The sequence below is a fragment of the Watersipora subatra genome, chromosome 11 (assembly GCF_963576615.1).
Source record: "Watersipora subatra chromosome 11, tzWatSuba1.1, whole genome shotgun sequence".
NCBI classification, from domain to species: domain Eukaryota; kingdom Metazoa; phylum Bryozoa; class Gymnolaemata; order Cheilostomatida; family Watersiporidae; genus Watersipora; species Watersipora subatra.
The window spans coordinates 25,297,793-25,325,474 of record NC_088718.1 but is presented as its reverse complement, the minus strand read 5'-3'; the positions used below and the strand labels follow the sequence as shown (position 1 = coordinate 25,325,474).

Genomic DNA, 27,682 nt, shown 5'->3' with positions numbered 1-27,682 from the left:
GTTGGTAGTAGTTCATACGTTGGTAGTAGTTCATACGTTGGTAGTAGTTCATCCGTTGGTAGTACTTCATACATTGATTGTAGTTCATCCGTTGATAGTAGTTGATCCGTTGGTAGTAGTTCATACGTTGGTAGTAGTTCATCCGTTGGTAGTAGTTCATCCATTGATAGTAGTTCATACGTTGATAGTTGTTCATACGTTGGTAGTAGTTCATACGTTGGTAGTAGTTCATACGTTGGTAGTAGTTCATCCGTTGGTAGTAGTTCATACGTTGGTAGTAGTTCATCCGTTGGTAGTAGTTCATCCGTTGGTAGTAGTTCATACGTTGGTAGTAGTTCATACGTTGGTAGTAGTTCATCCGTTGATAGTAGTTGATCCGTTGGTAGTAGTTCATCCGTTGGTAGTAGTTCATACGTTGGTAGTAGTTCATATGTTGGTAGTAGTTCATCCGTTGGTAGTAGTTCATCCATTGATAGTAGTTTATACGTTGATAGTTGTTCATACGTTGGTAGTAGTTCATACGTTGGTAGTAGTTCATACGTTGGTAGTAGTTCATCCGTTGGTAGTAGTTCATACGTTGGTAGTAGTTCATCCGTTGGTAGTAGTTCATCCGTTGGTAGTAGTTCATCCGTTGATTGTAGTTCATCCGTTGATAGTAGTTCATCCGTTGGTGGTAGTTCATACGTTGGTAGTAGTTCATACGTTGGTAGTAGTTCATCCGTTGATAGTTGTTCATACGTTGGTAGTAGTTCATACGCTGATGGTAGTTTATCCGTTGGTAGTAGTTCATACGTTGCTAGTAGTTCATCTGTTGGTAGTAGTTCATCCCGTTGGTAGTAGTTCATATGTTGGTAGTAGTTCATACGTTGGTAGTAGTTCATCCGTTGGTTGTAGTTCATACATTGGTAGTAGTTCATATGTTGGTAGTAGTGCATACGCTGATAGTAGTTCATACGTTGGTAGTAGTTCATACGCTGATGGTAGTTTATCCGTTGGTAGTAGTTCATATGTTGGTAGTAGTTTATCCGTTGGTAGTAGTTCATATGTTGGTAGTAGTTCATACGTTGGTAGTAGTTCATACGCTGATGGTAGTTTATCCGTTGGTAGTAGTTCATATGTTGGTAGTAGTTCATCCCGTTGGTAGTAGTTCATATGTTGGTAGTAGTTCATACGTTGGTAGTAGTTCATATGTTGATAGTAGTTCATCCGTTGGTAGTAGTTCATATGTTGGTAGTAGTTCATATGTTGGTAGTAGTTCATACGTTGGTAGTAGTTCATACGCTGATGGTAGTTTATCCGTTGGTAGTAGTTCATCCGTTGGTGGTAGTTCATACGTTGGTAGTAGTTCATACGTTGGTAGTAGTTCATCCGTTGGTAGTAGTTCATCCGTTGGTAGTAGTTCATACGTTGGTAGTAGTTCATACATTGGTAGTAGTTCATACGTTGATAGTAGTTCATACGTTGGTAGTAGTTCATACGTTGGTAGTAGTTCATATGTTGGTAGTAGTTCATATGTTGGTAGTAGTTCATACGTTGGTAGTAGTTCATCCGTTGGTAGTAGTTCATATGTTGATAATAGTTCATACGTTGGTAGTAGTTCATACGTTGGTAGTAGTTCATCCGTTGGTAGTAGTTCATCCGTTGATAGTAGTTCATACGTTGGTAGTAGTTCATACGTTGGTAGTAGTTCATACGTTGGTAGTAGTTCATACGTTGGTAGTAGTTCATCCGTTGATAGTAGTTTATCCGTTGATAGTAGTTCATATGTTGATAGTAGTTCATACGTTGATAGTAGTTCATACGTTGGTAGTAGTTCATATGTTGGTAGTAGTTCATATGTTGGTAGTAGTTCATACGTTGATAGTAGTTCATCCGTTGGTTGTAGTTCATATGTTGGTTGTAGTTCATACGTTGATAGTAGTTCATATGTTGATAGTAGTTCATACGTTGATAGTAGTTCATACGTTGGTAGTAGTTCATACGTTGGCAGTAGTTCATACGTTGGTAGTAGTTCATACGTTGATAGTAGTTCATACGTTGGTAGTAGTTCATACGTTGGTAGTAGTTCATCCGTTGGTAGTAGTTCATACGTTGATAGTAGTTCATACGTTGGTAGTAGTTCATACGTTGGTAGTAGTTCATACGTTGGTAGTAGTTCATCCGTTGGTAGTAGTTCATACGTTGGTAGTAGTTCATATGTTGGTAGTAGTCCATATGTTGGTAGTAGTTCATACGTTGGTAGTAGTTCATCCGTTGGTAGTAGTTCATATGTTGATAGTAGTTCATACGTTGGTAGTAGTTCATCCGTTGGTAGTAGTTCATATGTTGATAGTAGTTCATACGTTGGTAGTAGTTCATCCGTTGGTAGTAGTTCATATGTTGATAGTAGTTCATCCGTTGGTAGTAGTTCATCCGTTGATTGTAGTTCATCCGTTGATAGTAGTTCATCCGTTGGTGGTAGTTCATACGTTGGTAGTAGTTCATACGTTGGTAGTAGTTCATCCGTTGATAGTTGTTCATACGTTGGTAGTAGTTCATACGCTGATGGTAGTTTATCCGTTGGTAGTAGTTCATACGTTGGTAGTAGTTCATCTGTTGGTAGTAGTTCATCCCGTTGGTAGTAGTTCATATGTTGGTAGTAGTTCATACGTTGGTAGTAGTTCATCCATTGGTTGTAGTTCATACATTGGTAGTAGTTCATATGTTGGTAGTAGTGCATACGCTGATAGTAGTTCATACGTTGGTAGTAGTTCATACGCTGATGGTAGTTTATCCGTTGGTAGTAGTTCATATGTTGGTAGTAGTTTATCCGTTGGTAGTAGTTCATATGTTGGTAGTAGTTCATACGTTGGTAGTAGTTCATACGTTGGTAGTAGTTCATACGCTGATGGTAGTTTATCCGTTGGTAGTAGTTCATATGTTGGTAGTAGTTCATCCCGTTGGTAGTAGTTCATATGTTGGTAGTAGTTCATACGTTGGTAGTAGTTCATATGTTGATAGTAGTTCATCCGTTGGTAGTAGTTCATATGTTGGTAGTAGTTCATATGTTGGTAGTAGTTCATACGTTGGTAGTAGTTCATACGCTGATGGTAGTTTATCCGTTGGTAGTAGTTCATCCGTTGGTGGTAGTTCATACGTTGGTAGTAGTTCATACGTTGGTAGTAGTTCATCCGTTGGTAGTAGTTCATCCGTTGGTAGTAGTTCATACGTTGGTAGTAGTTCATACATTGGTAGTAGTTCATCCGTTGGTAGTAGTTCATACGTTGGTAGTAGTTCATCCGTTGATAGTAGTTCATACGCTGATGGTAGTTTATCCGTTGGTAGTAGTTCATATGTTGGTAGTAGTTTATCCGTTGGTAGTAGTTCATATGTTGGTAGTAGTTCATCCGTTGGTTGTAGTTCATACGTTGGTAGTAGTTCATACGTTGGTAGTAGTTCATACGTTGGTAGTAGTTCATCCGTTGATAGTAGTTCATACGCTGATGGTAGTTTATCCGTTGGTAGTAGTTCATATGTTGGTAGTAGTTCATCCGTTGGTAGTAGTTCATACGTTGGTAGTAGTTCATCCGTTGGTTGTAGTTCATACGTTGGTAGTAGTTCATACGTTGGTAGTAGTTCATACGTTGGTAGTAGTTCATACGCTGATGGTAGTTTATCCGTTGGTAGTAGTTCATATGTTGGTAGTAGTTTATCCGTTGGTAGTAGTTCATATGTTGGTAGTAGTTCATACGTTGGTAGTAGTTCATACGCTGATGGTAGTTCATATGTTGGTAGTAGTTCATACGTTGGTAGTAGTTCATACGTTGGTAGTAGTTCATACGTTGGTAGTAGTTCATCCGTTGGTAGTAGTTCATACGTTGGTAGTAGTTCATACGTTGGTAGTAGTTCATCCGTTGGTAGTAGTTCATATGTTGATAGTAGTTCATCCGTTGGTAGTAGTTCATCCGTTGGTAGTAGTTCATATGTTGGTAGTAGTTCATCCCGTTGGTAGTAGTTCATATGTTGGTAGTAGTTCATATGTTGGTAGTAGTTCATACGTTGGTAGTAGTTCATATGTTGGTAGTAGTTCATATGTTGGTAGTAGTGCATACGCTGATAGTAGTTCATACGTTGGTAGTAGTTCATACGCTGATGGTAGTTTATCCGTTGGTAGTAGTTCATATGTTGGTAGTAGTTTATCCGTTGGTAGTAGTTCATATGTTGGTAGTAGTTCATACGTTGGTAGTAGTTCATACGCTGATGGTAGTTCATATGTTGGTAGTAGTTCATACGTTGGTAGTAGTTCATACGTTGGTAGTAGTTCATACGTTGGTAGTAGTTCATCCGTTGGTAGTAGTTCATACGTTGGTAGTAGTTCATACGTTGGTAGTAGTTCATCCGTTGGTAGTAGTTCATATGTTGATAGTAGTTCATCCGTTGGTAGTAGTTCATCCGTTTGTAGTAGTTCATATGTTGGTAGTAGTTCATCCCGTTGGTAGTAGTTCATATGTTGGTAGTAGTTCATACGTTGGTAGTAGTTCATATGTTGATAGTAGTTCATCCGTTGGTAGTAGTTCATATGTTGGTAGTAGTTCATATGTTGGTAGTAGTTTATACGTTGGTAGTAGTTCATACGCTGATGGTAGTTTATCCGTTGGTAGTAGTTCATCCGTTGGTGGTAGTTCATACGTTGGTAGTAGTTCATACGTTGGTAGTAGTTCATCCGTTGGTAGTAGTTCATCCGTTGGTAGTAGTTCATACATTGGTAGTAGTTCATACGTTGGTAGTAGTTCATACGTTGATAGTAGTTCATACGTTGGTAGTAGTTCATACGTTGGTAGTAGTTCATCCGTTGGTAGTAGTTCATACGTTGATAGTAGTTCATACGTTGGTAGTAGTTCATACGTTGGTAGTAGTTCATACGTTGGTAGTAGTTCATCCGTTGGTAGTAGTTCATACGTTGGTAGTAGTTCATATGTTGGTAGTAGTTCATATGTTGGTAGTAGTTCATACGTTGGTAGTAGTTCATCCGTTGGTAGTAGTTCATATGTTGATAGTAGTTCATACGTTGGTAGTAGTTCATCCGTTGGTAGTAGTTCATATGTTGATAGTAGTTCATCCGTTGGTAGTAGTTCATATGTTGATAGTAGTTCATACGTTGGTAGTAGTTCATACGTTGGTAGTAGTTCATACGTTGATAGTAGTTCATCCGTTGGTTGTAGTTCATATGTTGGTTGTAGTTCATACGTTGGTAGTAGTTCATACGTTGGTAGTAGTTCATACGTTGATAGTAGTTCATACGTTGGTAGTAGTTCATCCGTTGGTTGTAGTTCATATGTTGGTTGTAGTTCATACGTTGATAGTAGTTCATATGTTGATAGTAGTTCATACGTTGGTAGTAGTTCATATGTTGATAGTAGTGAATACGTGGGTTGTAGTTCATATGTTGGTAGTAGTTCATACGTTGATAGTAGTTCATATGTTGGTAGTAGTTCGTATGTTGGTTGTAGTTCATATGTTGGTAGTAGTTCATATGTTGGTAGTAGTTCATACGTTGATAGTAGTTCATATGTTGGTAGTAGTTCATATGTTGGTTGTAGTTCATATGTCGGTTGTAGTTCATCCGTTGATAGTAGTTCATACGTTGGTAGTAGTTCATACGTTGATAGTAGTTCATACGTTGGTAGTAGTTCATACGTTGATAGTAGTTCATACGTTGGTAATAGTTCATACGTTGATAGTAGTTTATTCTTTGTTTTGCTGGATATTCATCTCTATCTATTTTTAAAATTAACTGGATTATTTTTGCTTCAAATCAATTTTGACTGCTTGAAACTACATCTTCTCTTCTCAAGTAGGCTCTCGCTGAAGCAGGCATAGACATGTTCGCCTTTGAGACCATTCCAGCTGCAAAGGAGGCAGATGCTCTAGTAAATCTTTTAGCCACAGAGTTTCCCAGAACTAAAGCCATGCTGTCGTTCTCGTGCAAGGTAAGCTCGTTTTTTACACTCGAGTTACTTTTGAATGAATTCCAACTCTGATTCTTTGCTGGTTCTCTAACAGAATGGACTTCATACTAACTATGGGGAGCCACTTTCAGATGCCGTCCGATCAAGTATGCAGTGTGACCAAATCACACATGTGGGTGTTAATTGTACTAGCCCTGAATACATAGAATCTCTTTTGGACTCGCTACAGCCGTATAAGGAGTTAAAACCGTTTGTTGTGTACCCTAATAGGTAAGTGGAAATTGGTGCTCAAATTCCATCTCATTTTTCTTTACTTGTTTTTAACTATTTTGTAACTTCCAGAGTAAAAAAAAGCTCATAACCACTGCCTTGGTAAAGCTCTTTTATTCCAGTTTACACTTCATTGTTAATTAACATTATATCACTGACACGACGTAGCCATGTACTTCCATAAATGTTTGCAAATTGTGGGCAACTTCTTAGGACTTAGATGTTCCATATTTCTGTATTTCTTTGGTATTATTAATGCAATGATAACTCTCACTATCTTTGTACTCAGATTATTTAGAAAAGGTAGAACGGCGTAGATTGTGTTCAAGTTATGGCAAGACCAGCATACTCTTTGCTTCACAATCACTGCTATAAAAATTGCTGCAAGGTTTTTAATTCACAGTCAAGCTTCGACATAGTAAGTTAATCTATTCGGACAATGGCTTTACGTTTCAAAACTCATCTATGGTAGCTACAGTCATCTGCAGTCTTATTAGAGTACATTGTGTTTTGTTCAAGTTGTTTCACAGCCGAGTAAGCTAAATCAGTAAATCAGATTTTGTACTCAAAATAAAGATTGGTCTACTCCATTTTTGTTTTTGAAGGCTTTTTTACAGCGGTTCAATATCTTTGTCGCAATCGACACAACAAGCCCCGTCCAATTTATCTCTGCCCGCCCTCAGCTATTTAATATTGCTTGTATCTTGTGACAGGATGTTTAATAGGCTGAACGCCGACAAAAAAGTGTGATTTTATGTGAAAAAGCGTTTTTGGAGCTCCTTTTTCTCGGCATTCAGCCTACTAAACATCCTGTAACAAGCTGCAAACAATGTTAAATAGCTCATCTACCTTTCGGAAAAGACAAATTATTTTGAAGGCTGAATTTAGAGAAAAATGGGTTTTAAGACTCATCTCTACAATTCTAGATTGGATTAAACATCCTCAACTCCCGTCCCTAAAAAGCTAGGCTATGTCACATATTTATGGGCGTGGCTTGTTGTGTCGATTGCGACACCGATATTGAATCGTTGTACAAAAGTTCAAAAACAAAAATGGAGTAGACCAATCTCTATTTTGAGTACAAAATCGGAATCCGCGTGTCAGATTTACCTATGGTAAACAAAAAAAGCTGTTATGCTTTAAGGTTAATTGTGGAATATAAAACCATGCAAAAGGTTTAATGGGAAAATGCTTAACTAAATTACTAAAGTGATAGAGAAAAAGGGTTTGATTGTTCCTTCGCCTTAAAGGCGCTTGTAAGCAATTACTGGTACAGCAATGCGTTAGCTTGTAAATTGAGTGAGTGACAAAATATGGGGTGTTAGCTTGCTCTCACATACACTAAATATGTTTTATATTTACTTAACTCACATATTCTTGTTAGTTTTTGCCAGTAAGTTTACTTACACAACCATGTTTTGAAAAATTTTGGGCGTCAAGTTTTTAAAATTCCTTGGTATGTTTAGGCAATTATATTTGATTAAAACATTCGGAGATATTTGTAAATAAGAAATAATCAGTCTAATCGGACACTTTGTGAAATGCTACGGCTCATTCAAACCTAGTAATAGAGAATGTGTACCTCTATGGACTTATCAGATCTAGGAATAGAGAGTATGTGCCTCTATGTACTTATCAGAATGAGGGCACAGCAAGTCTTTTCGCTATTTTGAGTAGTCCAGCTCCAGATCTAGACTTATCTAGATTAGTAAACTAGAGGATAACTAAGGGAGTGTTCTACCTTAATGTGACATGTTACATATCTTGATTAATCTGCCTAATAATTGCAGCGGAGAGCTCTGGACTAGCGGAAAGGGCTGGGCTGGACAGAGTAAGCTAGTAAACCTCGAACCATTTATCTCTATGTGCATAGAGAAAGGCGCAACAGTGATCGGAGGCTGTTGCCGAGTTACCAAAGAAACTTTGCATCAAATGAGAAAAGCGATTGACAGGCGCCAGTAGAATTCACTAGTGACTAAAAAAGTCTAAATCTGAGGTTCAGTCAAATTAATGGTTAGAAATCTACTACTCTTATTACGAGACTCCGAGCATTGCCCAAGATACTGGTATTAATCTGTTTGAATGTAACGCCATGAAGTATTTACCTTGACACTTACTATGCATGTTTAACAGTTTAGTACATGTCTTACTTACCATCATCACAAATACTGCAACACTCGTTTTATGGTCTATACTCCCAGCTCGATGATTCGTAGTAACCATATACTGTACAGCTATACCTCGACATACGAGTGCCCCAAAATACAAGAGATCGGAGACGTGAGCAGAATTTTGAGCAAGTTTTTTGCGTTTAGATGTGAGACAATTTTGAGATGCAAGCATTTGAGTCAGTTCTTTCTGCGGCAGTTAGATGGCCAAGCAAGTGAGAGGCCGCTTTCGAAAACAGTATGGTTCAGTCTTTCTCGTCGGATCCATTTAAAAAAGCCGACTCAGTCATAGCGAAAGCGAGGTAAAAGGCGCCAAACCGGAAGATGATAACGAAATATGAAAACGAAGACAAAATTAGAATCAAGTTGAGTTAGTATTGCATTGGGATACGAGTAAATTGACATACAAGCTCAGTCCTGGAATGCATTAAGCTTGTTTGTCGAGGTATGACTGTATGCGGAACTTACTATAATATATTTTACGAATTTATGTTAAATTTAGTATGAACCTTTGTAGAAAAACTAAAATGAATAATTTTATATATTCTTCAGAAATCTTAACATAAAAGTTCAGTAACTGCAAACGAATCAAAGATATCATTAGCTGTAGAGGAATCACAATTCTTGAGAACTCAAACATGGCTGTGAACAGAGTTCTGTTGTGCTATGATTTCCATTTCATCCATTCATAGATAAGTAACTTTCCTTGCGAACTGTGTTTTATCAATTGTCATCTCCTCCTTCAACTGTTCTATGAACTTGAAATAGTTCCATTACGTTGTATTTCAACAGTTAAATCGTTCTATAATGCTTTATTGTAACAATAAAATACTTCCATTACACTGTATTTCAACTGTGAAATTGTTCCTTTATATCGTAATGCAACAGTGAAATATTTTTATTACATTGTATTTCAACCATGAAATAGTCGCTTTCTATTATAATTCACCAGTGAAAAGCTCCATTATGTTGTATTTTAACAGTTAAATAGCTCCGCTATATTGTAATGCAACAAAAAATAGTTTGTTCCATTGGTATATTCTAGTTCTATTGTATTGAAACAATGGAATAGTACGTACAGATAAAATCAGAACGTAGGATTAAGCTCCCACACATTGTCCATTATATGTAACAGATGGATCAACCACTTCAAACTTTCATTCCAACCTTCAGATAGTTAGATAAAGAGATTATTTGTTATTTACTCATTAAAAAACTGAGCACTGATGCTTCAACAACTCTCCACATGAGCACTGATGCTTCAACAACTCTCCACATGAGCACTGATGCTTCAACAACTCTCCACATGAGCACTGATGCTTCAACAACTCCCACATGAGCACTGATGCTTCAACAACTATCCACATGAGTACTGATGCTTCAACAACTCCCACATGAGCACTGATGCTTCAACAACTATCCACACGAATACTGATGCTTCAACAACTCCCACATGAGCACTGATGCTTCAACAACTATCCACACGAGTACTGATGCTTCAACAACTCTCCACATGAGTACTGATGCTTCAACAACTCTCCACACGAGTACTGATGCTTCAACAACTCTCCACATGAGTACTGATGCTTCAACAACTCTCCACATGAGCACTGATGCTTCAACAACTCTCCACATGAGCACTGATGCTTCAACAACTCTCCACATGAGCCCTGATGCTTCAACAACTCTCCACATGAGTACTGATGCTTCAACAACTCTCCACATGAGCACTGATGCTTCAACAACTCTCCACATGAGCACTGATGCTTCAACAACTCTCCACATGAGCACTGATGCTTCAACAACTCTCCACATGAGTACTGATGCTTCAACAACTCTCCACATGAGCCCTGATGCTTCAACAACTCTCCACATGAGTACTGATGCTTCAACAACTCTCCACATGAGTACTGATGCTTCAACAACTTTCCACATGAGCCCTGACGCTTCAACAACTCTCCACATGAGCCCTGATGCTTCAACAACTCTCCACATGAGCACTGATGCTTCAACAACTTTCCATATGAGCTCTGATGCTTCAACAACTCTCCACATGAGTACTGATGCTTCAACAACTCTCCACATGAGCCCTGATGCTTCAACAACTCCACATGAGCCCTGATGCTTCAACAACTCTCCACATTAGCACTGATGCTTCAACATCTCTCCACATGAGTACTGATGCTTCAACATCTCTCCACACGAATACTGATGCTTCAACAACTCTCCACATGAGCCCTGATGCTTTAACAACTCTCCACACGAATACTGATGCTTCAACAACTCTCCACATGAGCACTGATGCTTCAACATCTCTCCACATGAGCACTGATGCTTCAACAACTCTCCACATGAGCACTGATGCTTCAACAACTCTCCACACGAGCACTGATGCTTCAACAACTCTCCACATGAGTACTGATGCTTCAACATCTCTCCACATGAGCACTGATGCTTCAACAACTCTCCACACGAATACTGATGCTTCAACAACTCTCCACATGAGCACTGATGCTTCAACAACTCTCCACATGAGTACTGATGCTTGAACATCTCTCCACATGAGTACTGATGCTTCAACAACTCTCCACATGAGCCCTGATGCTTCAACAACTCTCCACACGAATACTGATGCTTCAACAACTCTCCACATGAGCCCTGATGCTTTAACAACTCTCCACACGAATACTGATGCTTCAACAACTCTCCACATGAGCACTGATGCTTCAACATCTCTCCACATGAGTACTGATGCTTCAACAACTCTCCACATGAGTACTGATGCTTCAACAACTCTCCATATGAGCGCTGATGCTTCAACAACTCTCCACATGAGCCCTGATGCTTCAACAACTCTCCACATGAGCCCTGATGCTTCAACAACTCTCCACATGAGTACTGATGCTTCAACAACTCTCCACATGAGCCCTGATGCTTCAACAACTCTCCATATGAGTACTGATGCTTCAACAACTCTCCACATGAGCCCTGATGCTTCAACAACTCTCCACATGAGTACTGATGCTTCAACAACTCTCCACATGAGTACTGATGCTTCAACATCTCTCCACATGAGTACTGATGCTTCAACAACTCCCACATGAGCACTGATGCTTCAACAACTCTCCACATGAGTACTGATGCTTCAACAACTCTCCACATGAGCACTGATGCTTTAACAATTCTCCACATGAGCCCTGATGCTTCAACAACTCTCCACATGAGTACTGATGCTTCAACAACTCTCCACATGAGTACTGATGCTTCAACAACTCTCCACATGAGCCCTGATGCTTCAACAACTCTCCACACGAATACTGATGCTTCAACAACTCTCCACATGAGTACTGATGCTTCAACAACTCTCCACATGAGTACTGATGCTTCAACAACTCCCACATGAGCACTGATGCTTCAACAACTCTCCACATGAGTACTGATGCTTCAACAACTCTCCACATGAGCACTGATGCTTTAACAATTCTCCACATGAGCCCTGATGCTTCAACAACTCTCCACATGAGTACTGATGCTTCAACAACTCTCCACATGAGTACTGATGCTTCAACAACTCTCCACATGAGCCCTGATGCTTCAACAACTCTCCACATGAGCCCTGATGCTTCAACAACTCTCCACATGAGTACTGATGCTTCAACAACTCTCCACATGAGTACTGATGCTTCAACATCTCTCCACATGAGTACTGATGCTTCAACAACTCCCACATGAGCACTGATGCTTCAACAACTCTCCACATGAGTACTGATGCTTCAACAACTCTCCACATGAGCACTGATGCTTTAACAATTCTCCACATGAGCCCTGATGCTTCAACAACTCTCCACATGAGTACTGATGCTTCAACAACTCTCCACATGAGTACTGATGCTTCAACAACTCTCCACATGAGCCCTGATGCTTCAACAACTCTCCACACGAATACTGATGCTTCAACAACTCTCCACATGAGCCCTGATGCTTTAACAACTCTCCACACGAATACTGATGCTTCAACAACTCTCCACATGAGCACTGATGCTTCAACATCTCTCCACATGAGTACTGATGCTTCAACAACTCTCCACATGAGTACTGATGCTTCAACAACTCTCCATATGAGCGCTGATGCTTCAACAACTCTCCACATGAGCCCTGATGCTTCAACAACTCTCCACATGAGCCCTGATGCTTCAACAACTCTCCACATGAGCCCTGATGCTTCAACAACTCTCCACATGAGTACTGATGCTTCAACAACTCTCCACATGAGCCCTGATGCTTCAACAACTCTCCATATGAGTACTGATGCTTCAACAACTCTCCACATGAGCCCTGATGCTTCAACAACTCTCCACATGAGTACTGATGCTTCAACAACTCTCCACATGAGTACTGATGCTTCAACATCTCTCCACATGAGTACTGATGCTTCAACAACTCCCACATGAGCACTGATGCTTCAACAACTCTCCACATGAGTACTGATGCTTCAACAACTCTCCACATGAGCACTGATGCTTTAACAATTCTCCACATGAGCCCTGATGCTTCAACAACTCTCCACATGAGTACTGATGCTTCAACAACACTCCACATGAGTACTGATGCTTCAACAACTCTCCATATGAGCGCTGATGCTTCAACAACTCTCCACATGAGCCCTGATGCTTCAACAACTCTCCACATGAGTACTGATGCTTCAACAACTCTCCACATGAGTACTGATGCTTCAACAACTCTCCACATTAGCACTGACGCTTCAACATCTCTCCACATGAGTACTGATGCTTCAACATCTCTCCACACGAATACTGATGCTTCAACAACTCTCCACATGAGCCCTGATGCTTCAACAACTATCCACACGAATACTGATGCTTCAACAACTCTCCACATGAGCACTGATGCTTCAACATCTCTCCACATGAGCACTGATGCTTCAACAACTCTCCACATGAGCACTGATGCTTCAACAACTCTCCACATGAGCACTGATGCTTCAACAACTCTCCACACGAATACTGATGCTTCAACAACTCTCCACATGAGCACTGATGCTTCAACATCTCTCCACATGAGTACTGATGCTTCAACAACTCTCCACATTAGCACTGATGCTTCAACATCTCTCCACATGAGTACTGATGCTTCAACATCTCTCCACACGAATACTGATGCTTCAACAACTCTCCACATGAGCCCTGATGCTTCAACAACTATCCACACGAATACTGATGCTTCAACAACTCTCCACATGAGCACTGATGCTTCAACATCTCTCCACATGAGCACTGATGCTTCAACAACTCTCCACATGAGCACTGATGCTTCAACAACTCTCCACATGAGCACTGATGCTTCAACAACTCTCCACATGAGCACTGATGCTTCAACAACTCTCCACACGAATACTGATGCTTCAACAACTCTCCACATGAGCACTGATGCTTCAACATCTCTCCACATGAGTACTGATGCTTCAACAACTCTCCACATGAGTACTGATGCTTCAACAACTCTCCACATGAGCACTGATGCTTCAACAACTCTCCACATGAGCCCTGATGCTTCAACAACTCTCCACACGAATACTGATGCTTCAACAACTCTCCACATGAGCCCTGATGCTTCAACAACTCTCCACATGAGCCCTGATGCTTCAACAACTCTCCACATGAGCACTGATGCTTCAACAACTCTCCACATGAGCCCTGATGCTTCAACAACTCTCCACATGAGCCCTGATGCTTCAACAACTCTCCACATGAGCACTGATGCTTCAACAATTCTCCACATGAGCACTGATGCTTCAACAACTCTCCACATGAGTACTGATGCTTCAACAACTCTCCACATGAGCACTGATGCTTCAACAACTCTCCACATGAGCACTGATGCTTCAACAACTCTCCATATGAGCCCTGATGCTTCAACAACTCTCCACATGAGCCCTGATGCTTCAACAACTCTCCACATGAGCCCTGATGCTTCAACAACTTTCCATATGAGTACTGATGCTTCAACAACTCTCCACATGAGCACTGATGCTTCAACAACTCTCCACATGAGCACTGATGCTTCAACAACTCTCCACATGAGCACTGATGCTTCAACAACTCTCCACATGAGCACTGATGCTTCAACAACTCTCCACATGAGTACTGATGCTTCAACAACTCTCCACATGAGTACTGATGCTTCAACAACTCTCCACATGAGCACTGATGCTTCAACAACTCTCCACATGAGCACTGATGCTTCAACAACTCTCCATATGAGCCCTGATGCTTCAACAACTCTCCACATGAGCCCTGATGCTTCAACAACTCTCCACATGAGCACTGATGCTTCAACAACTCTCCACATGAGCACTGATGCTTCAACAACTCTCCACATGAGCCCTGATGCTTCAACAACTTTCCATATGAGTACTGATGCTTCAACAACTCTCCACATGAGCACTGATGCTTCAACAACTCTCCACATGAGCACTGATGCTTCAACAACTTTCCACATGAGCACTGATGCTTCAACAACTCTCCACATGAGCACTGATGCTTCAACAACTCTCCACATGAGTACTGATGTTTCAACAACTCTCCACATGAGTACTGATGCTTCAACAACTCTCCACATGAGCACTGATGCTTCAACAACTCTCCACATGAGCACTGATGCTTCAACAACTTTCCACATGAGCCCTGATGCTTCAACAACTCTCCACATGAGCACTGACGCTTCAACAACTCTCCACATGAGCCCTGATGCTTCAACAACTCTCCATATGAGCACTGATGCTTCAACAACTCGCCACATGAGTACTGATGCTTCAACAACTCCCATATGAGCACTGATGCTTCAACAACTCTCCACACGAATACTGATGCTTCAACAACTCTCCACATGAGTACTGATGCTTCAACAACTCTCCACATGAGTACTGATGCTTCAACAACTCTCCACATGAGTACTGATGCTTCAACAACTCTCCACAAGAGCCCTGATGCTTCAACAACTCTCCACATGAGTACTGATGCTTCAACAACTCTCCACATGAGTACTGATGCTTCAACAACTCTCCACATGAGTACTGATGCTTCAACAACTCTCCACATGAGCCCTGATGCTTCAACAACTCTCCACACGAATACTGATGCTTCAACAACTCTCCACATGAGTACTGATGCTTCAACAACTCTCCACATGAGTACTGATGCTTCAACAACTCTCCACATGAGTACTGATGCTTCAACAACTCTCCACATGAGTACTGATGCTTCAACAACTCTCCACATGAGTACTGATGCTTCAACAACTCTCCACACGAATACTGATGCTTCAACAACTCTCCACATGAGCCCTGATGCTTCAACAACTCTCCACATGAGTACTGATGCTTCAACAACTCTCCACATGAGTACTGATGCTTCAACAACTCTCCACACGAATACTGATGCTTCAACAACTCTCCACACGAATACTGATGCTTCAACAACTCTCCACATGAGCACTGATGCTTCAACAACTCTCCACATGAGTACTGATGCTTCAACAACTCTCCACATGAGTACTGATGCTTCAACAACTCTCCACACGAATACTGATGCTTCAACAACTCTCCACATGAGCCCTGATGCTTCAACAACTCTCCACACGAATACTGATGCTTCAACAACTCTCCACATGAGCACTGATGCTTCAACAACTCTCCACATGAGCCCTGATGCTTCAACAACTCTCCACATGAGCCCTGATGCTTCAACAATTCTCTACATGAGCACTGATGCTTCAACAACTCTCCACATGAGCCCTGATGCTTCAACAACTCTCCACATGAGTACTGATGCTTCAACATCTCTCCACATGAGCACTGATGCTTCAACAACTCTCCACATGAGCCCTGATGCTTCAACAACTCTCCACATGAGTACTGATGCTTCAACAACTCTCCACACGAATACTGATGCTTCAACAACTCTCCACACGAATACTGATGCTTCAACAACTCTCCACATGAGCACTGATGCTTCAACATCTCTCCACATGAGCACTGATGCTTCAACAACTCTCCACATGAGCACTGATGCTTCAACATCTCTCCACATGAGCCCTGATGCTTCAACAATTCTCTACATGAGCCCTGATGCTTCAACGACTTTCCACATGAGCACTGATGCTTCAAGCTGTATGGCATTTAATCACTTTTTGTAACATCCGATCACAAATATTGATGAAGCATAATTCATTGTAAATACTGTTTCAATCTAGTCAGTATTTGCCACAAAGTGGAATAGCTGGTGACAAGTAGTAGCAAATAACTAACAGATGAAGAAAATAGTGTTATTTTAGACTAGTCAATGTTCTTGGCCCGGTGATATAAATTAGGTGAACAGTATCAGATTTGATTATATATACGCTTGTGTACAACTGTACACGTTGTACAATGTATTCCCTATTATATCTCATAATGGTTGACAAATGCTAAATGAACAGATGACCAAGTATGCATTTCGAGTTATCCCAGCCTGTAAAAGCTATTACTTACAGGATGGGCAAAAGTATGGAGCCGCCCACAGTAAATTAGTACTTGTGAACTTTCAGTGGCTGTAACCAAGCAGTTGTGATTCAGCCAGTAGCGTGCTGGCATACAGTCAGGTCAGTAGGTGTTAGGAAGGGCTGCCATGTCACCCTTTTTTGCAAAAAAAAGCTTGCAGCAACTTCTTTTTTCGGCTTTTCCCATTTAGAGGGTGACCACCGCAAATGGTATATCCTGGTGCAGATTACATTGTGACCATTTGCACACGAAATTAGGTACAGGAGCAATTGTGGTTCCAGAAGGGCGGTGCCAAGCCGCTCTTTCTTAGCACAAGCCGAGCTAATGCCAAGGTAACAGCCTCTCCTCATTGATGTCACCAGCTACTCCAGTTCTTTCTAGTCAATCACTCTGTGCCAAACCTTTACTATCCCTTCTATAAGCACTTTCATTGTTTTAGGCTTTGATTTGCTAAGAATAGCAGCCATGCGCTGCCATGGATTTTCCATTAGATGTAAATCTAGGCCATGGACAGGCCATAGCAGTTTTCACTCTTTCTTGTTCCATCTTCACTTCCAATTTCCTTGCTTGATAGCAAGGGACTCTGTTGTATTGGCACCACCAATCAGTTGAGTTTTTACCAAACAGATCTCTAGCACATGGAATCATCTCTATTGTTTGCTTTATTCATAGATATATAAACGTAGATTGGCCAATAGGGAAAAAGCCTGTCAGACTTAAATAGCATGACGCAACGTCATTGTATTGTACCTCATGCTTGACTGCACTGTTATTAACAATGGAGCTCATCATGAGAAGATGACAAAATCACATTTATTTTCACATTAAAACCTTGGATACAAAATCCAGTAAACTAAAGCGATTATGTGATAATATCTGATAACCACCATAGATTAAAAGTATAAAAGCTATGAAATGTTGCACACAATTCATGAGCCATCAGGGCTTTATTTGCCACCCTCTCCTATCCCCATTCGCTCTTTTCCCCTTCCCCAAAGAAGAAGTGAGAAGGGGAAAAGAGAGAAGGGGGAAAGGAGAGGGGGCAAATAGCTCACCCACTCGAAGCGCCTGACCCTGGCTAGGTGAATAGACTAATATCATGCTGAACTAAACATGACTAAATATGATGAGCCTGTGAAGTTTTGATCTGATCAGGGAAATGGAATCAATGGCTTTCTTGGCTAGAGCTGGAACGAGATCAAGAAATGCAGGGTCGGACCAGACTCAGGGTCAGAAATGAGGGCCAAGATCGGGTCGAACCGGGTCAGCACGGCGCGCGATTTTTTATTCATTTAAGGTTAAGAGATAGTTATATTACAGCCTAATGTTGTTACATCAATAAACTAAGATAAAAGAAACCATTATCACATCAATCATTATATTTTGTGGCTTGGTTTATAGATGCAATCTACAATTTACAGTTAGCCATTGGTGGATCAATGCTATTCAATAGGTGATAGATTAATGGCATGATTTGGCTAGTTTTTTTTTTACAGATTTTATTTTCAACTGCTATTATAATCAACAAGAGATTAGTTAAAAAATACTTTACAAATATAGAAATAGATAACCCAGCATAGTGGAAAGCAAAAATCCATCACTTCCGTAAAACCTCTGGTATTAGTGAAGGAAACTAAAAATAAAATTAATTTGCTGGATTGAAGGTTCTTAGGCGCGCTTTTAAGTTCCTCAGGATGCCCTCGTTGTAAATGCCTCAATAGTATTGAGGTGGACCTTTCTTTGTAGCTTATAGGTTGACTTGCAACAAAATTCACATTACAGTTATTTAGTATCAAAAGATTCACCATGTCTTACTCCGTTGTGTTGTAGGTGTCAAATACGTGGAAATGTGATTGCAAGCTCTTAAAAGCTCAAAAACGAAACGCCGCCGTAGATTGGAATCTGTTTATTTATCTGGCGTAGTCATTACAGTTTGGTTATTGTCTTGTTACGTGATGTTCTCACGTGAATTTAAAAGCCAATAAAAAGCTCAATATGAAACTTATCGTAGCACTAGTTTATGACAAACACTTCGGGTTTCACCGAATACCCCGTATTAAATATAGATGCTCGCTACTTTCCAGTTTTGTTTTGGCATTATTCAATCGTCAAGTCGTAATCTGATCACGTGACCCAATACTTCGAAAATAATTTTTGCAGCACTTTTCGATTATCACAGGTGACCAACAGGCTCGTCATAATTATCAGACAATGATATGTACTCCTTCGAGCTAAGTTTAAAAAGTTTAACGATTTTTTACGGTAAGTTATAAGATATCATTGCTAAGAGTGACAGCATTACAATGACGATAAAACAGACATGTAAGAACAATAGACATGGTTTTATTGAATACGTGAAGTATATTTGTGAAAATATTTCGACGAATGAGGTTGCATGAAAGTGTAAACAGAACCCATCCTGTAACAACTACGTCCCATTTGAGCCGTTTTGGAAAGCGAATCCAAACTACGGCGGTCTCGTGTGGCTGCGATTAACTGTTCGTTTTTTAGCTTTTAAGAGCTTGTAATCACATTCCCATATATTTCACACCTACAACCCAACATAGTAAGACATGGTGAATCTTATGATACCAAATAACTGTAATGTGAATTTTGTTGCAAGTCAATCTTTAACTCGCTTTTGCATATTGTACAAATAATTTGGTATTTTCCTTTCGTGACTGGCTTCTTTATGATCTCCCAGACCACCGACATGTTGAGTATTTCTTGCCGAAAAACGTTGTGAAACCTATAGTTCAAAAACTATTGTCGCAGACGTAAAAATATAGTTTTGACTCACCTTATTTTATTTCGCCTGGTCCTTCCGCTCTAGGACTATATGCGACTCAACGTCAATCGCACTTAAAAAACGATATACAACCACTGTTGTTTAGCCATAAATCTACCTGTGTCTTTGTATAGGAAGACCCGAGCGTCAGGTGGCCCGACCCAGGTACCTCTGACCCAGTGGGTCAAGACCAGACGAGCTACCCATGCCAGCTCTATTCTTAGCTTCATAATGGGCCCTAATCGAAATATATCTCTTTGCTATCTCACGAGCTAGGCTACTAGCTTGATGATTACACTTAAACAATAGCATGATGTTGAATCTCAGCAACTTTTCTATGGTGGCAATTAGTGCTAGCCTGGGTAAGTTTTTCACCAATCCAGCACTATCAAGTAACACTCTCAGTCGCTTTCTCACTGGTTGCAAACCTCAATCACCGCAAGCGAAGACAAAGTCAAGCCACCACGATTCTTAACTGTGATTAGGGAATTTGTTGCTTGGTTTACATCATAGTTAGTAACATCCACGATGCTAGTGAAACAATCATTACACTTCAGCTTTGGTGATCTAGCCAGCTACATAGCCAGCTGTAAAATAATCATACTGTCTCATTTTTGACTTAAGACATACTTGCATACTCATCATATTTAGTCATGTTTAGTTCAGCAAGATTTTAGTCTATTTACCTAGCCAGGGTTTGGCTCTTTGAGTGGGTGGGCTATTTGCCCCGCCTCTCCTTTCTCCCTTCTCTCTTTTCCCCTTCTCACTTCTTCTTTGGAGAAGGAAAAAGAGAGAATGGGGATAGGAGAGGGTGACAAATAAAGCCCTGATGGCTCATGATTTGTGTGCAACATTTCATAGCTTTTATACTTTTAGTCTATGGTGTTATCAGATATTATCACATAATTGCTTTAGTTTACTGGATTATGTATCCAAGAAGGTTTTTATGTGAAAATAAATGTGATTTTGTCAACTTCTCCTGATGAGCTCCATTGTTAATAACAGTGCAGTCAAGCATGAGGTACAATACAATGACGTTACAATACAATGCTATTTAAGTCTGACAAGGCAACCGATAGGAATAGCTATTATTGGCCAATCTAGGTATATATATCTATGGCTTTATTTCATTGAAAAAATGAAAACAGTGAAAAATAGAACTAGGCGCAAAAAATAGGTACCATGACGACCCACATGTGCAGTAGCATAGCTAGCCATTGCGCTGGGCGAGTATTATTGCGCTGCTGGGCAAGTATAAGCTGTTAGTTGAATTACTCAGATGAACAAAACACAATGACTATTCGAGTGAATCAATGAGGTGTTGCGTAAGACTTGATTTGAAATAATTAAAATTGATTATTTGTCGGAGGTTAGTTTACAAAGAGCTCCATACTGCCCACACCTGAAACATGACCCACCTATAACTCCATGCAGGTGAAGAAGTTAGAAGCATTCAAGCCATCAAGGAATGGCGTTCGTTACATATTATCAATGTAGTCGAGGTGCTGGCGGCAGAAGTTGGCATAACTCAGCAATGAAGACACCATTTAACATTTCATTTAAATAGTATGTCGGTCTTAAATAATCTAGACTTAACGACTGGCTGTTGACTTCCCTTATAAAGCTACGAAGTGTTAGAAGTTTTTTTTAAGTCTATTGGAAGATTGTTCCCTTGTGATGTAAATTGTTTTTTTGCCAAAAGCGGTGTAAAATATTAATAATAGTAGATTGGTTTTCAAAAATCTAATATTACTGTGAAAATCCTTTTTTACTCTATAATCGTCTTAATAAAATTTTGAGTATGCTATCAAAATAATTTTGTAGCCTATTAGTAAAGTTCATTAACAGGCAACAAAATAAGCTGAACAAACAGGGTCTGAGATTAATTAATTCACTGGTGCCTGACTAAAGGTTATGTGCATCAGATGCTTTTGGAGTGTTAACATTGTTCCTAAAAACAAAGTGGAAGGTTTTGCCATGAATTCAGACAGTAACTAATGTTAAAGTAATTAAATGTGTAGTATATTAACTTCATGACACTCCTAGGTAAAAATTTTGAACATTTATAAGGCTCAACATAGATCTTAAACCATCTTAAATCTTTCTGAAACCAAATTGTGTGTTGCAGAAATGTAATTGTCTAAATATTCAGGAATTTGCATATTAGAATTTTTAAAACTGGCAATATAGATAAAGGCCTGTAATTTCATAAAAGCTTTAATGAATCCGTTTTAAACAAAGATTTCACTGTTGCTATTATAAAGCTATCAGGAAATATGCGTAATGGTAAGCTAGTATTTCTGATATGAGCTAGAGAATAAGCCAAAACACGTCCTGTATCTATAATGGCATCTAATGCTATAGCTTTAGTTGTATTCAGTTTTTTCAGGAAAGAGTCAAAACATAAGTTCCATTGAAACTGCTCAACTCAAATTGTAAGCTTGTTGATAATTGATGAACATCATCCATATTGTATTGTAACATGAAGTGTGGCTAAAGGCCTCGGCTAATGTACAGCTCCGATTGATGTAAAATATTGGTTAAAACAATTGGCTATTTCTTGCATGTTCTGTTCTGTTTGGATTATTTTGTATAATTGCTTTTGAAGGACCGCTACAGACTGCTAATTTACCTAATTGTTGGTTCAGAAGTTGCTAGAATATTTTGGCATCTGGGAGTTGATTTCAGAAGATTTTTTACAATAATTATTGGGATTTTGCAATACGCAGATTTTTGCTTACCAAGTTTTGAAAAGTTTTGAATTTTTGTTTCAATTTTGCATTTGAACGGAAAATTCAGAGATTGCTCAAATATGTCTCTCTTTCTCATCATCAATAAAACTTCATCAGTTATCCACGGTTTTGAAAACTCATGTTTTCTAGAAGATCCAAGATAGTTTTTGAAAGAAGCAACTGTTCAACTACATCCCATTTGAGCCGTTTTAGAAAGGGATTCAAATCTACGGCGATTTTGTGATGGCTGCCATGAACTGGCTGTTTTTGAGCTTTTAGTAGCTTGTAATCACATTTCCCCATTGTTTGCTGCTACAACACGGCAGAGTAAGACATGGTGAATCTTTTAATATTAAATAACTGTAATGTAATATTTGTTGCAAGTCAACCTTTAAGGCATTTGTTGTGTGAAGATAGATCAAGCTTCAGGACATCTGGAAATGCATATATGTTTGAACCTGGTTGACAGACTAGATTGATGACAAGACCTGCTAATTTACTAAAGACTTCAACCTGTAGATTGAAGCCAAAAACTCAGTACCAGACATACCAATCGGTTCTGTTTCAACCTTCTCATAAATGCCACTGTAGGCGTAGGCCTAAATACCCCTTCCTCGACTGTCGCTTCCTTTGTCTAAAAATATAACCAGAAAGGGAAAAGGGAAAGTGATGATGGTCATACTCGTAAGTGAAGGTAGCAGTTAGACATGCTTAGTTATCAACTGGTTTAGAAAAAACTCTTAAAAGTTTTCAAGTCAATTAAAATTACTTCATATTCTGAATGCTATATTTATTATGCTAAGTGAACTTTTGAGAAAAAATCAAGTGTTAGGTGTATGGTTAGTGTTAGGTATATGGTTAGTGTTAGGTACATGGTTAATGTTAAGTGTATGGTTATAGTTAGGCATATGGGTTAGTGTAAGGTGTATGGTTAGTGTTAGGAATATGGTTTGTGTTAGGTACATGATTAGTCTTAAGTGTATGATTAGTGTTAGGTGTATGGTTGGTGTTAAATACATGGTTAGTGTTAAGTGTATGGTTAGTGTCAAGTGTATGTTTAGCGTTAGGTGTATGGTTAGTGTTAGATGTATGGCTAGCGTTAAATGTATGATTAGTGTTAAGTGCATGGTTAGTGTTAGGTACATGGTTAGTGTTAAATGTATGGTTAGAGTTAGGTGTATGATTAGTGTTAGGTGTGTGATCGGTGTTAGGTCTATCATTAGTGTTAGGTGTAGGGTTAGTGTTAAGCAGATGGTTAGTGTTAGGTGTATGGGTAGTGATAGGTGTCTGGTTAGTGTTAGGTGTAGGGTTACTGCTAGGTACATGGTTGTTGATCACTCTATGGTTAGTGCTAGGTGTAAGGTTAGTGTTAGGTGTATGGTTAATGTTAGGTATATGGTTAGTGGTTGGTATATGGTTAATGATAGGTGTATGGTTAATGTTGGATGTATGGCTAGTGTTAGGTGTATGGTTAGTGTTAGGTGTATGGTTAGTGTTAGGTGTATGGTTAGTGTTAGGTACATGGTTAATGTTAACTGGATGGTTGGAGATAGGTATATGGGTTAGTGTTAGGTGTATGGTTAAAGGTAGGTGTATGGTTGGTGTTATGTGTATGATTAGTGTTAGGTGTATGGTGAGTGTTAATTACATGGTTAGTGTTAAGTGGATGGTTACTGTAAAGTGCATGGTTAGTGTTAGGTATATGGTTAGTGGGAGGTGTGTGATTAGGGATAGGTGTATAGTTAGTGTTAAATACATGGCGATTGTTAGGTGTACGGTAAGTGTTAGTTATGTGGTTAGTGTTAGGTATATGGTTAGTGTTATGTACAGGGTTAGTGTTAGGTGTATTATTAGTGTTATGCGTGATTGGTGGTAGGTGTATGGTTAACATTAGGTGTATGGTTAGTGTTAGGAACATGGTTAGTGTTAGGTGTATGGTTAGTGTTAGGTGTATGATTAGTGTCAAGTGTATGGTTAGGGTTAAATGCATGGTTAGGGTTAAATGCATGGTTAGTGGTAGGTGTATGGTTAGTGTTAGGTATATGGTTAGTGTTAGGTATATGGTTAGTGTTTGGTGTATGGTTAGTGTTTGGTGTATGGTTAGTGTTACGTGTATGGTTAGTGTAAGGTCAATGGTTAGTGTTAGGTGTATGGTGGGTGTTATGGGTATGGTTTGTGTTAGGTGTATGGTTATTGTTAGGTATATGGTTTGTGTTAGGTGTATGGGTAGTGTTAGGTGTATGGTTAATGTTAGGTGTATGGTTTGTGTTAGATGTATGATTTGTGTTAGGTATATTGTTAGTGTTAGGTGTATGGTTAGTGTTACGTGTATGGTTAGTGTAAGGTCAATGGTTAGTGTTAGGTGTATGGTGGGTGTTATGTGTATGGTTTGCGTTAGGTGTATGGTTATTGTTAGGTATATGGTTTGTGTTAGGTGTATAGTTAGTGTTAGGTATATGGTTAGTGTTTGGTGTATGGTTAGTGTTAGGTATATAGTTAGTGTTAGGTATATGGTTAGTGTTTGGTGTATGGTTAGTGTTATGTGTATGGTTAGTGTAAGGTCAATGGTTAGTGTTAGGTGTATGGTGGGTGTTATGTGTATGGTTTGTGTTAGGTGTATGGTTATTGTTAGGTATAAGGTTTGTGTTAGGTGTATGGGTAGTGTTAGGTGTATGGTTAATGTTAGGTGTATGGTTTGTGTTAGATGTATGATTTGTGTTAGGTATATTGTTAGTGTTAGGTATATCGTTAGTTTTTCGTGTATGGTTAGTGTTAGATATATGGTAAGTGTTTGGTATATGGTTAGTGTTAGGTATATGGTTGGTGTTAGGTGTGTGATTAGTGTTAGGTGTAGGGTTAGTGTTAGGTGTATGGTTGGTGTTAGGTATATGGTTAGTGTTAGTTGTATGGTTAGAGTTAGATGTATCGCAAGTGTTAGGTGTATGGTTAGTGCTAGGTGTAAGGTTAGTGCTAGGTACATGGTTAATTTTAACTGTATGGTTGGAGTTAGGTTTATGGGTTAGTGTTAGGTTTATGGGTTAGTGGTAGGTGTATGGCTGGTGTTAGGTGTATCATTAGTGTTAGGTGTATGGTTAGTGTTAAGCACATGGTTAGTGTTAAGTGGATGGTTACTGTTAGGTGCATGGTTAGGTTTAGGTATAATTTTAATGTTAGGTATTGTTGTATAATTCGATGTACTTACATGTACTGATGTGAAGGTGAAGAAGAGCCTCTGTCTTTCGTTACACTTCTTTATATCCTCCCACATACTGCCTCACACTAGCTAATCTACTAGCTTTACCCACTAGCTTTATCCAGCTTTATGCACTCACCGTAATTACCAAGACCACCTGTACTGCCTTGAGCTTAGACACCAATATAGCCTGTGCCTAACAAATCCCATAATACAACTTGCCCTTTCTTTTTTTCTTTTTGTTTTGGGCCACTCCATCACTACCAACAAGCAGGCGTAGTAACTTACCTTAGTTGTGTTGCTCGTTACCTGACTCCGTTAGAGCAGTCTCCATAGGCTATGCCTCTGGCTTGTCTGACCCTGTGCCACCGTCTAAAGTACTCTTCTCGCTACTGCCAGCTTCATTGCCAGTCTGCACTGGCTTTTGCATCACCCTGACCTCTGCCGCTACCAATACTTTTACCGTGACCACTGTCACTACCAACGCTACTTCCACCAACATCTCCAACACTACTTCCACCAACCCTGACTCGCCCGGAGTCTTTTGGTTGGGTCAGTAATGACTCCTCAACCTCATCTCCGTCTCTTCCGTCTTTACCTCGCTCTCCCCAATAAGAGGCAGGCTCGACAGGCTTCCTGTGGGAGGTCTCCACCTGCGCCGTAACCGGCTGCACAGGGAATGGCACCACAGAGCTGGGAGTTGGCATAGGCCCAGACCTATCTAGCTCGACCTCACCTGCAACCAGTGCAGGTCTGCTACTAGCAATTCTCCTCTGAACCTCGGCTAACTCCTGCACCACTACCTTGAATGCCTTGAAATTTTCCAACTTCTTGACTGCAGTCTCCCGTTTGGCTTTCAGCATAGCCAATTTCTCCTTCGACTTCCTCCGCACCTCCCTTTCCTCTTTTAATCTCCGCTACCTTTTTCTCATGACCTTCTCCGTTTAACATTCCATTGCTGCATACCTCGGCTAAAAAAGAGCAAACCTTTTCCATTACTGACACTGGTTCAGCTTCTTTCTCAGCACCTTCCCTTACCTCATCGTGACTGTCTTCTCTATCATACCCCATAGACACTTGCACATTTCTGATGCCTTGGGCTGTCCCCCGTCGACTACCAATTTCTACAAATTCGCTACTCTTCACTCCCTTGGTTTTACAAGTCCACCAATCTTGACCTGTGTGACCTTTCTTAACTTCACTCTCTCTGTCAGACTTATTTGTCAGGTTTTGCAACTCGGCATTATCTGAAACATAACTTGACCCAGCAATAATGGTTCTCGACGAAAACGGCTTAATTGGCTTAATACTTCTACACTCCTTAACAGCCTCAAACTTACTTTCGCATAACGTATTTACAACAGCAAAAAATCTAAGCTGCCTCAACTCAGTTATGCCCAAGAAGTTCGTTCTCAATCTTTTCACCACATGAACTTCAGCATCCATATGCCTGTCTTTACTTTCCAATTGAACTATTACACTTCCAACTACTTTTAACTCGCTACCATCAGCAGTTTTTAAAACTTTCGACGGTTTCTTTAACCGTAAGTTCAACTTATTCGCTGTTGCCTCGGTTACCATAGACACCTCACCCCCAGTATCAAACATAAACTCAACATTTACTCCATTAACTTCTAAATACTGCACAATTCCTTGGCCTAGTCATCGATCTTCACCATATTTATCTTTATAACCAGAGAATCTAACACTTCTGCCCTTACTATCATTCCGGTACCCCTCATCATACCGGCTCGTCTCGCGCCTCTCCTTATACTTCTCCCCCTCAAACCTATCTATACTTTTGTCCCTGTACCTACTAGACTTGTCTCTCCTCTCGCGGGGGCTTTCTTGGCCCCTGTACCTCTCCCTACTACTGTCCCTGTTACCATATCGCTCATAGCTATTATCCCGACTACCTCCTGACCTCCTGCTGCTAACTCGTCTGTCATAACCTACATCTCCTCCCTTATCTCAACAATAACAGGATACATGTCCTCGCCGTCGACAAGAAAAACATTTAATGGAG

The 27,682-nt window shown here is 40.0% G+C and overlaps 2 protein-coding genes across 2 annotated transcripts in view; both read left to right on the top strand.

Annotated features, from left to right (window-relative positions):
• LOC137408389 (uncharacterized) overlaps nucleotides 1-9,219 on the top strand; it is a 42,262-nt gene extending 33,043 nt beyond the window's left edge. The window contains exons 5-7 of the mRNA XM_068094902.1: nucleotides 5,838-5,969; nucleotides 6,043-6,218; nucleotides 8,009-9,219. Coding sequence (XP_067951003.1) covers nucleotides 5,838-5,969; nucleotides 6,043-6,218; nucleotides 8,009-8,180 — 480 coding nt within the window. The 3' untranslated portion in view covers nucleotides 8,181-9,219. The remainder of the gene's footprint in view (nucleotides 1-5,837; nucleotides 5,970-6,042; nucleotides 6,219-8,008) is intronic.
• Nucleotides 9,220-14,603: 5,384 nt separating this feature from the next.
• On the top strand, nucleotides 14,604-15,236 carry LOC137407903 (P-selectin glycoprotein ligand 1-like). The gene has a single exon (XM_068094286.1). It carries the CDS (start codon nucleotides 14,604-14,606, stop codon nucleotides 15,234-15,236), a length of 633 nt encoding a protein of 210 aa, XP_067950387.1.
• Nucleotides 15,237-27,682: the final 12,446 nt, after the last annotated feature.